Source organism: Alternaria metachromatica, assembly GCF_023757995.1.
Source record: "Alternaria metachromatica strain BMP 0045 chromosome Unknown scaffold_13, whole genome shotgun sequence".
NCBI lineage: Eukaryota > Fungi > Ascomycota > Dothideomycetes > Pleosporales > Pleosporaceae > Alternaria > Alternaria metachromatica.
This window is the reverse complement of record NW_026055504.1, coordinates 887030-903432: the sequence shown is the minus strand read 5'-3', so window position 1 is coordinate 903432 and position 16403 is coordinate 887030. Positions and strand designations below refer to the sequence as shown.

The following is a 16403-nucleotide window of genomic DNA, read 5'->3' as shown; positions in this document are numbered from 1 at the left end:
GATGGTTCCAAGATATGCCGAGCAGAGACAATGGTGCAGAAGCAGGGGAGTCGGGCTGCTGCCAGTGGTGGACAATGTTCATGTGGATACGCGCAGTTTGTTAGCGGGGAAGACTCCACCGGAAGGGCAGGGATCCGACATGTCTACGCAATAGTGAGCAGACGGCCTGTCTTGCGACACTGAACTCTGGTCCTGCGATGTGAGACTGAGGCTGTGTTGCAGTTGTAGTAGTGAGTGAATGCAGTCGTGTTGATTATGCATCACCGCATCAGGCTGTCAGCAATTTTACAGTGTGATAGCACCTGCATGCGACGGCATCCATGCGGCCCAAAGCAGAAACCCTGCTTCGGGGTGCATTGCGCGGACAGCGCCTGTGACATGTGCATGGTGGAATCGCAAGCAACACCCAGCATTCACGACGCTCCCCCTCATTATACAAACAACCTCATACCTACCACTCGCCACTGCCCCAAACGCCACACTGGTGTACCATTAACCTTCTACTGTCATCATTGATGGGCCTGGTTGCCGGTCATCCTTGGCACCTGCCGGCGACGTTAGCGACGCCTCTGCGGCCTTTATCCGCCTGAAGACCGGCACCTCCCCCGTTCAGCCCTCGGCCACGCACTCGCATTCACTGCCCTTCCCTGACCATCCCGCCGAGTCTGTTGCTTGACCACCAGCCCTCTTCGCATCGCATGGCCGATAACGATCCGTTCCCAATTCACCGCTAGCGATTGTGGCACGGGCAGTCACTGCGAACGACTACAGCCTCTAGGGAGCCGACTCTCCATCGCCACGCCCGCAGTCGTTGCCGTCACCATCACCGATTCATCACCTTCTCCGGCCCTTTCCTTAGCCCTCCCGCCGCCACTTCCAACTTATCGCAACTACTCCACACGCGATAGATACTCCGTCGCCGTCGTGTCCAGTCGCCTCCTGATCCGTTTCACCTCCCGCAAGGCTCGCCGCATCCGGCCTCACTCGCGCATCGCTGACTCGGTGTCCTCCACGACTGCGCGATAGTATACCGACGTATGGAATAGCAGAGTCGTCGCAGCCCACCATGTCCAACGTTGTGCTCTTCCCGCGGCAGCAGGCCACCCCAACAGACGGCGCCAACAACAGCGGCAGCAACAACAACAGCAACGGGCCCACCAGTTCGCCGCTGCTTTTTTTCGTTGCCCTGGGTTTCGGTGTCGTCTTCACAAACTTATGGTAGGCAATGGCAGTTGGCTCGGCTGCTGCTCCTCGTACTGACTGCGCTCAGGATTATCGTTGGTGTTAAGTACTGCTTCCGATACAACCGCCGTCGCGCGGCCCAGGCTGCTGCAGATGGCGAGCCAATCGACATGACCAACATGCCTCGCCCGCACCGGAGGAGGAGGGAGAAGAAGCTGATGACCATGGACGAGGTCAACGAGCGGTTCCCACTGACCAAGTATAAGCAATGGAAGTCAAGTCGCGAGACCGAGGGCTTGCCAGCTAACGGCGGCATTGCGACGGCGCCCCAGAGCAGAGCAGCAAGCTTGAAGGATGTCGAAGGTGTAATTAGTGCCCAGGACGAAGGTCCAGGACCGCGAACCGACACTGCCCTCTCCATGGCCCGCAACGACCTCAATGCCCCGGCCTCCTCTACCGACCCCGTCGCTCCCCCGAGAACAAGTGTCGAAAGCAGGAAGAGTCAGCACGTGCAAGACCTTGAGAAGCAGGTCGCCGACAAGTTGAACTCGGAGAAGACGGACAACGTTCAAGGGCAAAGTGGTACACCCCAGGCCAACGTGCGCGAGCGCGAGGACGACTCGGACGACGAAGAGGATCCCATCAGCACTGCCGCTGCACCCGAGATGTTGGCCGAGCCGGGAGACACGTGCGCCATCTGTCTGGATACCCTGGAAGATGACGACGATGTACGTGGACTGTCTTGTGGCCACGCCTTCCACGCCAGCTGTGTCGACCCATGGCTTACGAGTCGCCGCGCCTGCTGCCCTCTCTGCAAAGCCGACTACTACGTTCCGAAGCCCCGTCCTGAAGGAGAAGTTGACCCTCTTACTGGTCGCCGTTCAGTTGCTGGTCTTAGATCACCACCGCAGGCGGTCTGGACTTCCACCAACCCATTCTCTAGGTCTCGCGTCATGGTCATCAACTCAGACTTCCAGCAGCGACAAGGTGGTGATCGGTTCGGGCGACTAAATCGGCCTACTCGCCGCGAGCGCGTGGCTGGGAACGCCTCCCAAGCGACAGGGCAGACTAGCGAGAACCAAGGATGGCGATCGAGGCTGGCGCTCAACCGAACTCAAGGCCCTGGCTTCTCAAGCTGGTTCGGCCGCAACCGTGGCGCCGGTGCCACTGGAGAAACCCCTGTCTCGCAGCAGCCAACTCCAGGACAACTCGAAGCAGGTGGCCGATAGACGCGGTCCTGTTGTCACCCAGATTTCTCAATCGTTCTCACGCCCAATTACGACTACCATACCCTCCGTTTCTGTACCCGATCCCCACGGCACTTTTCTCTTTTTCCACATTTCGGCGTTTCCTCATCCATATCCTGAGCAACTTTTCGTCTTGGTGTAATCTCGCTCGCACAGTACCTATCAGAGCATAGCGGGGTCTCTCAACACAGCATTTGACAGGCGGGGAGAATGGGCTATACATGGATAGTTGCTAGTAGCGACAAGGCTATAGTTCTGGACTGAACTGCTAACATTGTAGATAGTATAATCTACAGCTTTGCAGGCGACATAGTCACGAGCAGGGAGGCTTTCTTGGCACATTATGTAGCATATACTAGGCGATTTCGATAGCGAGCGAATAGATACATGGAACACAAGATGCTTGAAGCAAGTGAGACCTCGCTTTTCGAACCAAAACAGTGATGCTAATTACACTACGCGCTCATAAGCCAGCGCTAGGATCAGCGCGGTGAACAAAAGAGGTAACCGCGGCCCATGACGCTAGTCAGCAGCGCATCTCGCCTTACGTCAACCTCCATGTGCATGAAGTACTTAGGCACCTACACTGACGGATTCTCTTGGAAACATCCGATAGTCACGGCATAATATGCTGCAGGACACCCTCAGGTTTCTTTCGCGCAACTTGTTGAAATCCGACGTCTTCTCTAGGCAGCCACCCTCACAGACGAACAACATGGCGACCCCCAAAATCACCACAATACCCACCGAAATTCTCACATCCATATTCGAGTATCTTGTAGACGACCACAAAACGCTTGAAAATGTTAGCAAGGCCTATCCAGAGCTCGCTCCAGCGGCAAACACAGTACGCAGCTGCGTTCGAAGACTCCTTGTCCGCGGAAATGGTGCACACGAAGCGTGCACAGAGTTTCTCCAAGAGCTTTGTCTGGCCCATACACCGTCCGGTAAACCCATTGGACCCATACGCTATCTTGAGCTCGTCTTCGACAGCCGGGCACAATTCCGACTAGAAAACACATTGCAGGACATCCTGGATTTCCTTCCAGCGGTCCAACACGTCACGCTCAAAATCAACGCTCGGCCCTTCCCCGAGAGTCCTAAGCAGGAGCTTATCGAAAATTTCAAAGAGAAAACGCGCGGAGCCGTGGAAGACTATACGAAACTCATGGACATGCTCAACTCACTGAGGCCGGCAAGAAAAATCGGTCTTAGCCTCATCATCAACGATTGCATACTCCGTACCTCACCTATCATCGCACAACAATACCCAAACATTACGCTCCGAGAATTCGACGTCAAAATATACTTGTGTCAACGCAATACCCTCGCCGCCTTGGCCCATCGTCTGCTCTACGCAACGAAAACCCTGACCGACTTCACGATACTGGAGGACCAAAAGAGTCCATGGGAATGCGACTGGATCCCTCTTCTCATGCCGTTTTCCGGTCTCACTTCCCTCAAAAAACTACACATATCGTCTGGCTGCTGGTTCTCAAACTCGGCATATAACGCCATGCAGGGTCGCCAGGGCTTTCTATGGAAAGGCGAAATAGTACGCCCATCCATCGTCCATTTACTGCCCCCATCGCTTTCCTCGCTCCGAGTAGACTTTAGTGGTAGCGCGGCCATTTTCGCCGTGGGTGATGGATACCGTGCCGCCTTCTTTCGCATGACGTCCGACGAGATCAAAATGAAAATGAGACCGTGTTGGAACTGGATATACGAGATTGCCGCTGCTGATCCTTCGCGATTTCCTCGATTGGAGAAGGTGGAGGTGCTGGAGCTGAAATATGTGGTCAGTGATAGGGGTAGGGTCGTCAGGTGTGCGGAGCCGATGGATTGGGCCCCGCCTGATGAATTGAAGAAGGCGTTTGCGGATAGGGGGATCGAATTGACGATTCAAATCAGGGGCAAGACGGAATTTAAGTCGGCGCCGCCGGGGCCTGGTGTGCAGGCAACGTGATAGTCGACGAATGCGACATTTAGCATCTCTCAATGCATCAACCTCACACATTACACAATGAGTATTCACATTGCTGGCCTACAGATACTGAACTCACAGTCACAACAAGAGGGGTGATTTTAACGATGACTCGTTACATCGCTTCACACGAAATGTTCAACTTTCACCGCGTTTCCGACGAGGGCCGTACGACGAGTAATTACCAAGGTCCGTGTGAATGACAGGCAATCCCTCACTCGAGTAGCTACATAAGTCCCCTTTCCCCTCCATGGGAGAATCAACATCAGCTCAACCATAATCCCTCCACCCCACCCCATACCCAATCCTACCCTTCAGAAACCGACGTTTCAGTCGCCAGAAAGATGACCAAACCCATGATCACCACGCTTTCAAACGACGTCTTGGATCAAATCTTCGAGGATGTGGATCGAAAGGATCTGCTGAGTCTGATCAAGACGCACCGAGTTTTCCACAAATCCGCCCAACGTCTCTTATTCCAGTCGATTGACCTCCCTGTACAATCGACCCTGGCCCCTCCATTCGTTCAAGGCGGGCATGCTGCGGAAGTCAGCCACCTACCGACACCCCAGGATCGGCAGGATCCGGATGAAGAGCCGCTGCGGTATCGACGGGAACCCCTTCCATTACTACCTCCGGTCTTCCTGCCATTAGAAGACTATCAGATCCCAAAAGAATACAGGGAGCACGAGGCTTTTGGCAATATCGCGGCTCGGCAGCAATCGATTACCTTGTTTCTCCAGGCCGTCGAGAAGGCGCCGGAGCTTGCAGAGCATGTACGTCACGTACGGATAGACGCCGAGTGGGGTCTACCACTTTTCGTCCACGAGCAAGCCATCACCATCTTCGATAAACTGCCGAACGTGCGAAGCATCGAGGTCACGGTCAAAGACCGGCTGAAGGGTTCGAGATGGGATGCTTACCAGAACATCTGCATGAAGCAACTCTGGGCGGTACTCGAAGATGAACCCATCGAGACCGTCACTTTGAAGACACCGACGTTGAGGATCCTCCGTGAACTCATCCAGATCCCTACTTTGAAGACGTTTTTGATTGAAACCCCGGCGCCCTGGCATGAAAGCCCTGAGTCCGATGTCAAGAAATTTCGCATCATTCACAATTGGTTCGACCCCGAACCCGACTCCCTCCCCAACCTCAGACACTTCAACTCGGGAACCTTTCAAATCAGCCCTCTCGCTCTGGGGAAACTGCTACGCCTAACTGAGAAGATGGAATCACTGCACCTAACCATTAACTGCCTGTACGCCTGGCAAAGGGACATTATACCACCATGGTTTCGACCCACACCACCTACTCCCCAGACCGTCATTGACGTCCTGCAAGCATACCCAGAACTGCCCTCCAGCCTGAAAGAACTCTCCCTCCTCGAACCCCCTTCCGCCAACTTCAGAGAACACCCCTACCCGCCCTTCGCCGCCTCCTTCACCTTCCTCAAAAACCTGCACGTCCTCCGCGTAACCTCATCCCTCTTCTACACCAACGCCCACGACCTGCCCAACTCCGCAAAGAAAACGTGGATCTGGCAGAAGCAGGACCGTTGCGCCGCAGCCGCATACACCCACATTCCCCCCTCGGTGCGCGAACTAGAAATCCAATTTCCGATGCCCGCAGAGGCTATCTTCGCTACGGGCGAGGCGCGGGCGCAGTTTAGGCGTTTGCCTCAGGCGCTGCCGCCCAAGGGGTTGAATTGGATAACGCAGTTTGCGGAGATGAAACTAGCGGGTAGAGGGTTTTTGACGGAGCTCAAGTGTTTGAGGTTGACGGAGGTGTCGGGTGTTGGTGGTGCAAAGCAGGCGTTTGATGCGTATAAGCCACCCAGGGTTGTTAGCGAGGTGTTTGATGAGGCGGGGATTGAGCTTGTTATTAAGCTGGCGAAAGCATAGGGGAGGTCTGGAAGGTAGTGGCAGGAATCTGAGTAGCATGCGTGATGGGATGGAAGGTGGGGAACCTATTTCGAGAGTTCCGCATTGTATTGACCCCAGTCAACAGTAGGTACCCTTACCCGTGGGTGTTGGAAACATCCGCGCTGGGTATACTTCTCTTCTGTGCCATGGCCAGTCCGTTGGCCCTGCCTTTTTCGACGTCTACAAACCAGAAAAAAGGCGCAGGAGATATCATAAGAAATGCAAGAAACCAAAAACCCATTCTAATAGAGCCCGTGATGTCGATGATACGGCCTACGACGGCTGGACCAATAACAGAACTGCCTTTGTCTGTAACAGCATAAAGAGAGTAGAACGCTGCTTCCATTCCAGGCGGAATCAAAGTACCGAATATCGAGCGAGCATACGACGAGATGCCTCCCATGATGAATCCAAGAAGAGCGCCAAGAGGGTAGATTTCCCACCATTTCTGTAAGCCGAGAAAGCCTAGCGACTTGATGAACGGGACGAAGCCAAGCAATCCATAAAGAGGAATAAGCTCGAAAAGGCATATACAGCTCAGGAGAATGGATATCGGCTTAAGCTTCCAGTAACGGGCTATGATGGGCCAACACAAGGCACCGATGATGCCTGATGCAGTGGCTGTTATAGATAGAAGTGCTATAGCCGCGGCCCCCAGTTGTAACTCAACTTTGGCAAACAGGATCGCAGTCCCGGTAATTGTCGCGATACCGTCGGATAAGAGAAACCATCCTAGGAGGAATATAAGTACTTCGCGCAGTTTCACAGCGATCAGTATGGTTCGCCATAGAGAGACCCATGCAAAGAGCAAGTAACGAAAGCCTGGGACGATTCCTCCTTGTTTGTTCTTGTTGCCGACGTTCCAGGGTAATGGTGGTCCCGGGCGACGACGAAGCCAACATGCAGTAGGTACTGTGAATGCAGCCCACCAAAAACCCACTACAAACAAGACAGTGCGCAGGGGCATGGTTGTTGAGATCTCTGAACCAGAAGCTTTGGCCTTGCGGTAGAGAATTATGATGGTTATGCTGACAACTTGAACAAGAACCGACGCAGCATATCCAATGCCAATGCCTTTCGCCGATATCGTGTTGGAAAGTTTTAACGAAGGCGACACTTCTCCTAATGTGGTCATTGTCGGTAGCCGACTGAGAAGGGCATCGACGGAGAGTCTGTCTGGAACTAGACGTTCGTTGTCAGGAGCGTCGACGTCGTCATCGTCATCGTGGCCGTTATCGCTGTCATCGGAGCCTGAGAGTACATCGTCAAGTGGTACAGAGTGGAACTCTTGCTGTTGGCGTATAGATGAATGATTCGCTACGAGAAGCGGAAGAAATGAGTTCAGCAAGACAAATGAGGAGCCAAGGCTAGCAACGCTCACGATCGTCAGAAACAGTCCAACTAGAAAGATGCTGGGGTACACAAAGATGAACAGCATGCAAGATGTAGAGCCAGTGAAGCTCAGAATGAGCAAGAGCCTTTTCCGGTTACTGCCTGCGAAGGTGATTAGCTCAAGTCCACAACATTGTACAGTGAGGTCGGTAATACCATAGTCTGCTATAGCACCTATCGATATCAGGACAAGCGTCTGTACTATGATCGCCAGCGAGAATGAGTACAGTGTGAAGCTAGAGGTGTTGAGTTCGTGGCCAAATAACTGGACGATACAGTGGTTTTCGTCCCTTGTATGAAGCGTCGGCGAGGTTGAAGGGGGCTCATGCTGAACGCAAGGCGTTGATCTGTCGGATTGAAGCACTCCAACTTCGCGTGCCAGAGATTCGAGCGTCATAGGCAAGAACGAGCCTGTAGCACAAACTCATCAGATGTAGCTCAGACGGAGAGGGTTTCGACAGCGTACCAACTCCGCATACAGTGAAGACTTCGGCAGCGAGGCCGTACGAATACCATCCGTATAGCTCGCGACGACTTGTGGTTCGAGTGTCCTGGCCTTCGTAGCGAGTGGTCGCATCTTCCATAACGAAGTCGACAGTATTGGTCGACTTGGAATCGTGAATACGCGGTGCGGCGCAGCGCAAGAGAGCCTGGTCATATAGTAGTTAGCAGTCGAACAGCGCATGAAACCCTGCCATTGCGGGGGAGTGATACCTACTCAAGTAGGTGTGCTCACGGAATTAACAGCCTACAAAGCTCTCTGCTGTGGTACCGTGCTTGTCTGATACAATACCTACAAATATTGTCGACAGTTTAAAGAAGCCACCATAATGCGAATGGGTTAGCAATTTTGGATGAGAGAGCTTGTATCGATCGATGTGGTAAGCACGGCCAGATAGGGCGCAGCCTTGACGGGGAAGCGTGAGTGAAGGTCAGGCGGCAATCTGGGCTGAAGGCGCTTACCTGCTGTTTCCGCCAGAGCAGGGCGAAAACTGTCTAGAGCTCCTAAATTACATACACATGCGAAGGCAGTCGGCTTTACGCGCTTCTCCATCTGATAGAATGTTGTTCTGCAGATCTAAATCCGGATTTAGTCCACGGGTGAATCGATAGCGCTAAGATTGCTGGAACGCCCTTCCCAGTCATCAATAGCAGTGTTTCAATCGAAGCATCGAAGTACCTAGATAGCTTGTCGCGCAAAACGCGTGCTTGCCTATCACCTTGAATACTGATGAATTGTGGCCTGCTAGTATGAGCATGTCTTGACTACAGGTCTATACAAAACTTTGTTCTTGACACTACCTAGGTATAGTCGGCTCGAGTATGTGCTCTCTAGAACCTTGGAGACGTATTCCCCACGAGCGATGTAGGTGCGGGAAAGCCCATAGTGGGGGCCCCAAGTAACACATCTCATTCGCTACCAGCTGCAAAGCCAATCACGACCGGTGCGCTTTACCCGGCCCGTATCACATCAATTAGCGCCGGTCATACCTATGTACGCATGTATGCATCGGGCGGGGACAAGCGAAACTCTAGACGTCTCCCACGCGCCTCTTACACCGGAAATGGACAATGGCAGCATGCACGAGCCCGTTTGATCAGCTGTTCATGCGGTCGATCATCGTATCGACTGCACTGATTGGTATCTACGGCTCGCCTCGACACAATCGCCATTGTTCAGCTGATGAGCTGTCCTAACATTCCCGCGACGTTGGACTATGGCTATAGTCGAATCCGCGGAGGAGTCCCTTGTAATGCAGTACAGCTCCAAGAACAGCAGCGACATGAAAAATCTGATGCGATGCGCCCCAAATATCGAACCTTCCAGGCTTCCATCGTTCAGGGATGCGAAACTTTTGAAGTCAACTAAAAGTTTCGAGCCATTTCGAGGATTGCCACTTACTGCGTATATCGCTGCACCAACGCCGTAACTAAGACCTTCAACAAACATCATATTCCACCCGATTATTTCGTTGGCCTTCGGTCTACCCCACTTCTCCGCCAAATGCGTCATCGGAAGGACACCGTAGAAGCCGATGGAGATGAACAAATACGCGCGCACATTCCGCCATCTTGGGTGTCTGAACTGAGGTTTCGTGCAGAAGACAGCGCAAGCGAAAGTTATGGAGAGAATCTGCCATTGCTTCGTTAATTCCGTGCAACACTTGTAGGGCGGGTAACAACGAACCCCTCCTGAGTAGACTTTCCACCAGAGGCGTTCGCAGTAGAAAGCATAGTAGGTACCAGAGAAGATCGTCGCGACAATCAAGGCGAATACACCATAGAGATCGAAAAGCAGCCAGGTCTGGTTGACTTCTGCAGAGTGGTGCATGAACAAGTGGAAGCAAGCACTAAATCCGAAGCAACTCAATGCGCAAATGAAGAAGACCCCAAAAACGAGGAAGTCGTTAAAGTCCGATGTTGGATATCTCTTGAGAACGTCGTAATATGTCTGTACAGCCCAAGCTAGGAACACAAGTGTTCCAAGCAAGTGCGTGTAAATGTTGCTTGTTTGGTTGTGTAGATATCCAAGACTAGTGAAGCAGTCGCGGTATGAGTGGGAAGCCCTCCGATAATGGCCGATGAGATACTTGTTTTCGAGCTGCCAGCTTTCAATCTCGTGGATAGTGCAAAGTACTGCGTTTCTCGTTGGTTTGTGGGCCGACATAGTTGCTAGGGCTGAGATATTGAACGTAGTTTGTGTACATGAAAGGAGTCGGGGAGTGGGGATTTAACGCCAGTGACGCTTGATTTTACCGCGACAAAGTATGTATCCCATCAGTACTTAGGTAAAACGCGCATACTGAAGACGGTCTTGGCCAGTACATGTTACTGGCTGAATTGACCGGTGGAGGGCAGGGTATAATGCATGCTTTCTACGCATTATCCCACTATCTTAGTAACAGCCTTGCTTCTCCTAATCACTGTTCGCCGCTATTGGAAAGTGAGTGCCGATCTGACTTTATCGTTCGACTTGCGTGTAGCTAAAGTTAGAAGTGGCGCACGCTCTGTGTTGTCTAGAGCACACGAGCAATATATGCATGCGTGATACCTGATAACGAGTGGAGTGGTTTGTGAACACGAAATGTCAGCAGCCACAGCGTCTTCGGTCCGGGATTGATGAGATTGGCTCGAACGTTTCACTAGAGGGTGTCATCGACAGTGGAAAGCTGGGGGCTGCAGTGCCAGCTTCCCGAGGTCAGGCTGATGTGTCGGGTACGTACAGATCGCATCTTGTCGTCTGCTTCTGTCGCGAACGCAGAATCCTTCATATCCCAAGCACGCCAAATATACTTGGGCACGAAAAGATTCTTCGCAGAGATCTTTGAACACGAGAATTGACTATCTACCTTTGAAGATGTCGACTCAACCATCCAATACATCTACGTATCCCTCATTCATGTACCACCTCGCTCGTACCGCCTCACCACCCTCACGCCGTATCATACACTATATTCGGCTATTTTTGAAATGGCACGTTCCAATCCTATTGGTACTATGGCTATTATGTCCTGTGATAGCACAAGAGATACCATCTGAGTGGCTCAACGAAACAATTCTCAACTGCAGTACGATCACAGATAATTACGTTGGCAACGCACAATTGAGATTTCAGTTCAAAGACTGGGTTAACCGTGGAAGGTGCATTCGCTCAGGAACCGATGGTGGCGGTCCGTACAAGACCTACGTATGCTATTCCCGCCTACAAAGCGCTATCGCAAACAATCTCAACGAAATCCGAAAGGCGGAGTACAATGGTGCAGCCGGCGTTCTCGCACTCCTACCCACAATTGGAGCTTTACTTGGAACCCCTACGAACGAAATCTGGCGTCTGCTCACGATGATTCCTTTCGGAGGCTTCCTAGCAATGGCATGTTCCTTTGGAGGGGCAATTCTTCCCGTAAAGATCAAAGATTACGAAAGTGCCTTCATGAAGAAGAACATAAAGGGAGACTTGCGCGCGTGGAAAAGTAGTCTCGAAGTGCCAAAGACGATTGAGGACGGCGAAAAAGAGAGAATAAAGCAACGAGCAGACATCTTGTTAAGAAGAGTCCAGCGGAAATTGCAGAGCGAGACACAAAGAAAGGTCCCAAAGATGTACATCCTGGTTGGAATCACGGGAATGTCGATCCTCCTACTCTCTGCTCAGGTCGCAATGATTGTCGTGGAGTTAGGAGCTGTTCTTCCGTGGTGGTGCATATCGAAATGGTGGGTCCACTTGTGGTACATGATGGGTAAGTCACGCTACAAAACATGGTTGGCAAGTTTTACTGACAAAGACTCAGTCATATTAAGCGCCGCTATCGACAACTACGTGCAGCTACCTTTCGAGAAACAATGGAGGCTATGTCTCTCAGACGTCCCCTACGACCTCACTGTTATAGGTGGAGATGATATCACCAACCACATCCCCGATCAGCAACACGAGACGGACAATGTCAAAACTGCTCTCAAGCAGCTGAAGTCACTCAAGACAGGGACTGTGAAGTTCACTGGTCGGCAACAGCGCCGCGCGGACGCTATCAACACACTGTTCGTCCAGGTCTCTGTCACAAGTCACTCACATAACTGGCGGAGAACATTCACTCGTTCGCTTAGCAAGATCTCTAGTATCGCCGTGTTCATTGTCGGTACCGCATGCTTTGCTTCAGCTCAATTACTTTCTATTGCGATAGCTACATTCATCTTGACATGCGTCCTCGGGGCAGGTGTTTTCAGTCGCGCGATTACATCTTGGATTGTTGCCGGCATTGAAACAGCGGACCCAATGTTGCATTTCGTAGCCGATACAGATCAAGAAGCTTACTATGTTTTGGCTAGACTCTTTATGATCAGCCTAGATAATGCAGCTAAGCCAACAAGGCGGAAGATCCAGGTGGAACTAGGCGGCAACGTATTTCTAGACCGGCGTCGCATCACAACTCGCTCACCATGGCCGGCACGATTCCTAGGCGTTCTAACTTCCCCATACGACATCGCTCGAGCCGTTATCAAAACGAAAGGGGATGATGGCGTCTATGAATTCAATAATTTGGAATTAGGGTTGGAAAGCACCAACACCGTCGAACAGCCATTGCTAAGGCCGTCACTGACGACAAAGTCGACATTCGGAACGGAGATCAGTGAGACAGTGTCCCTGGACGACGATCAAGCACTTTCACGACGGCCGACTTTCCAGCGCATGGGTACTATCTCGAGCGACTAGGCCTCTAGTCGCAAGGCACCTGGAGTGTCGTCGCCGGAACATCGAAAAAAGTGGAAATAAAGGATCTCATGCGGCTCAGCTCTTCTGTAGGCCGTAACTCATTGTATTGTAAGAGAGCAAGGCGTTAATACTGAACTCTTTGATGTTCTTTACACAAAACGTACACAATAATGGACGAACGTGCGCCACAGATTCCAGATTGACGTATCCGTGCACCTCATTGTACATCTGTGTGATAGCGGTCTACGAACCTCAGATACATATGAGCGCTTGGTGATGAGGCTCCGCACCGCACGTAGCAAGCTGCGGAAAGCGGGGCAAACATTGCTAGGTAGAGAAGGGGTTCTGGACGCTAACGAAGCGCGGGGACTGGATTGTCCCTGAAATTGGCCAAGATTTTATCTCGCCCCCACGTCACGCTCGGCAAAGCGGCAGGGGCAAGTTACACAACAACAGTGAGCTGCGCTTTCCAGCCATCTGCAGCATCTTCCCTGTCATCAACATTGCGGGCTTCTCGGACTCCTCGAAGGATACATGACGGTTGTTAAAACCATATAATTGAGGCGCCACAAAGCTGTCAGGGATCGGACTTGATACATGCCATTTAGCAGCTATGATGACAGCTTTCCTCCTCTCAGCCTTGGAGCTTTTGCGGCTCTCTGGATGCAAAGTACCTACATTCACCTTTCCTCTTCGATAAAGACAGATTTGTAACATCGTTTCCATTCGTGCTAGACGCAAGTCCCAACATCCGACCACATCCTGGATAATGTCTTATGCGAGTGCACGATCAAGTGTTGCAGAAAGCAACGGCGAGCAAGGCTCGAAAGTTAGTCATCCAGACTCGTCGTTACATGCGGATCCAAAGAAAAAGCCATTGCTGTCAAAAGCCGAAACCGTACAAATAGCCCGGGCCATCTTGTTTGCTTTGTGCTTTTTCGCAAGTGCAGTCTGGTAAGATATGAACACATACGTTCAGTGCCTAGATTTACGGGCTTACCATATTGCTAGTCTACACGTTCAGCAATGGCTCGGTGTCCCTATGTATTGGCTCAATCGGAAGTGGTTCTATGCTTGGCAAGCAATAGTAAAGGAGTCTACTGCACTTCTTCTCCTCGGCCTCAACCAACGGATCGCTCCTTGCTCGGCGAAGATCTGTGGTGACTCAAGTGTTAGAGGCCAAATACGAAAGGCCTCTAGCGGTCAAGTTCAACTGGACTTTCCTCGTCGTCTCGTTTTAGTCGCCAATCATCAAGTACGCTAAACCACCTCAAACATGGCATGAAATTTTGTAGCATAACTAACATCTCTAGATATATACGGACTGGCTCTTTCTTTGGTGGTCTGCGTATACCACTCGGCATCATGGCCATCTGTTTATAGTTCTCAAGGACTCGCTCCAGAGAATCCCAATCCTAGGTCCCGGGATGCAGTTCTTTTCATGGGTCTTTCTCTCTCGCCGTTGGGAAACGGACCGACCGCGGTTTCAACACCGCATGAGCCACCTCCAGAATGTCACGTTACAACAGGCAATGTGGTTACTTATCTTTCCCGAGGGGACGAACCTGTCAAGAAATACACGGGAAATGAGCAGTGTTTGGGCGAAGAAGATGCATATGCCTGACCTTCGGCACGTCTTGCTACCAAGGACTCGGGGCTTGCAGATCTGCTTGGAGGGGTTGAGTCCGTCAGTACAGTGGATGTATGATTGCACTATCGCATATGAGGGCATTCCGTAAGTCGCTATTCTACACTGAGTTTGTTCCATCTAACCAGGTTTAGTCCCGGTGAATTTGGACAAGATGTTTACAGTCTCAAAAGTCTTTACATCAAAAGTCAAAAAGCTCCGATAGCTCACATACACTGGCGTCGCTTTGATGTCAACAGCATTCCTGTTGGTGATGATGGGGCCTTTGATCACTGGCTCTATGAGCGATGGGCTGAAAAGGACGAATTGCTAGAACACTTCCAGCAACACGGTTGTTTTCCTACAGACGACGGCTATTTTGAGAGCGAGATCAGGATGAACAGCGTTTTAGAAGTTTCGCAGATCTTAGCCAGTGCACTCGCGGTGCTCGTGGTCTGGTGGGTCATGGGCACCATCACGTACGGCTTTAGAGCCCTTTTACTATCTAATACACAGTAAGTGCGGAGATAGTGTAATACGGTTAAGCGCGCCGATGGCAGATGAAGGATAAGGAAAGAGAAAGACACGTTGTTGCGTTGTTTTGCCTCGTCACTTAGCTCGTCCACGACTATCGCATTGTAGAATCATCAACATGAGCCACACACTTGTTACGTAGCTACAATGCAGCGGGCTCAGTCTGACGAGCCCAAGGTAATCTCTCAAGAGCTCGAGAACTCTCAGCATCGCGCAACTCGTTCCTCACGCACGTGCAAGGCGATATTGACACTCGTCTCATTCCAATCGCCAACTCTAAAAGCGCATTGTGAAAACCAGGCAAGCCCTCCTAGTAGATCGCTTGGGCCACGTGTGGCAGTGGAGATGAGGCTGATGACATCATGACACTCGCCAATGTCCAATGCAGAGCTGATTCCAAGCCGAAGTCTTGCCGAAACATCGGCCAAGTGCCGGTGTGTACACAGCAAGGCGAGAACGACAGTCGCCGAAAGTCTGCCTCAGTGTTCGTGATGGTAGTGCGATCCGTTCATCCAGTGCGCATAAGGATGTTGCGTCGTAGGCCCTGTGGATTCGCCAAGGTTAGCACCCAGCAACGCGGGTATTAGTAGAAGTTTAGAGCGCTCGAAAGTTGTACATACATGTAAATCCGTAGCCACTCCCGAAAGCATAAGATGGGTCGTCTGATACTCCAGAGCCTTGCGGCTCCACCGATGCGCCTCCATTGCCAGGGTTGTTTGCGTGTCCTTGGTTCGCGTCGTCGAGGCCCAAATTGAGGGCAGCCCAGTCGATACTTTCCCAAGCGTTGAGATCGGGCTCGGCAACGTGATGTTGCAGCGGCCCAACAGGGCTATTGGCGTCTTCAGCTTTCAGGGGCGCTTCGAAGAAGGGCGCGAGCCTACGTACAAGACAAACTCAAGTATAAGCAAGCGAATGCATAGGCAAGAATGTACGGTCATCTAACCTGAGATTCACAACCCTGGCCCATAGCTGACACACAGCGTCGTTGAGCTTGTAGCTGACCCAGCCGCAGAGATGGAGTCGTTCGAGAAGCGCTTCCGCCGATGGGATGTCAAACTCCGCACAGGCAAGCGAGGTCTGATACACAAACCATGTGCTGTCTGGCGAGGGTTCCGCTGATATCGCACCGATAGAGAGTATCCAGAGTAGAAGGTCGGGACAATGCTGCCACTCGGTACGAATAGTGCAGTTCAGCGCTTTCTCCAGTCGCTTGCTCGCTGCAGAGTGGAGCAGATGGACGTGAGACTGTAGCTTAAACGCTTCGGTCGTCCGCACCGTAAAGATGAGTAGCGCAACGCATAGTGCG

At 51.8% G+C, this 16403-nt stretch overlaps 4 protein-coding genes across 4 annotated transcripts; all 4 read left to right on the top strand.

The window, feature by feature from the left end:
• Positions 1 to 1066: 1066 nt before the first annotated feature.
• J4E83_006307 (uncharacterized protein) lies at positions 1067 to 2411 on the top strand (the record flags this gene model as incomplete). Its single annotated transcript, XM_049333221.1, has 2 exons — positions 1067 to 1075; positions 1233 to 2411. 2 exons carry the CDS (start codon positions 1067 to 1069, stop codon positions 2409 to 2411), a joined length of 1188 nt encoding a protein of 395 aa, XP_049187911.1.
• Positions 2412 to 3144: 733 nt separating this feature from the next.
• On the top strand, positions 3145 to 4395 carry J4E83_006306 (uncharacterized protein; the record flags this gene model as incomplete). Its single annotated transcript, XM_049333220.1, has 1 exon — positions 3145 to 4395. The coding sequence occupies one exon, from the start codon at positions 3145 to 3147 to the stop codon at positions 4393 to 4395; it is 1251 nt and encodes a 416-aa protein (XP_049187910.1).
• Positions 4396 to 4757: 362 nt separating this feature from the next.
• Positions 4758 to 6317, top strand: J4E83_006305 (uncharacterized protein; the record flags this gene model as incomplete). The annotated part of the gene is made up of 1 exon (XM_049333219.1): positions 4758 to 6317. The coding sequence occupies one exon, from the start codon at positions 4758 to 4760 to the stop codon at positions 6315 to 6317; it is 1560 nt and encodes a 519-aa protein (XP_049187909.1).
• A 5644-nt stretch (positions 6318 to 11961) lies between these two features.
• J4E83_006304 (uncharacterized protein) lies at positions 11962 to 12936 on the top strand (the record flags this gene model as incomplete). The annotated part of the gene is made up of 2 exons (XM_049333218.1): positions 11962 to 11965; positions 12017 to 12936. 2 exons carry the CDS (start codon positions 11962 to 11964, stop codon positions 12934 to 12936), a joined length of 924 nt encoding a protein of 307 aa, XP_049187908.1.
• Positions 12937 to 16403: the final 3467 nt, after the last annotated feature.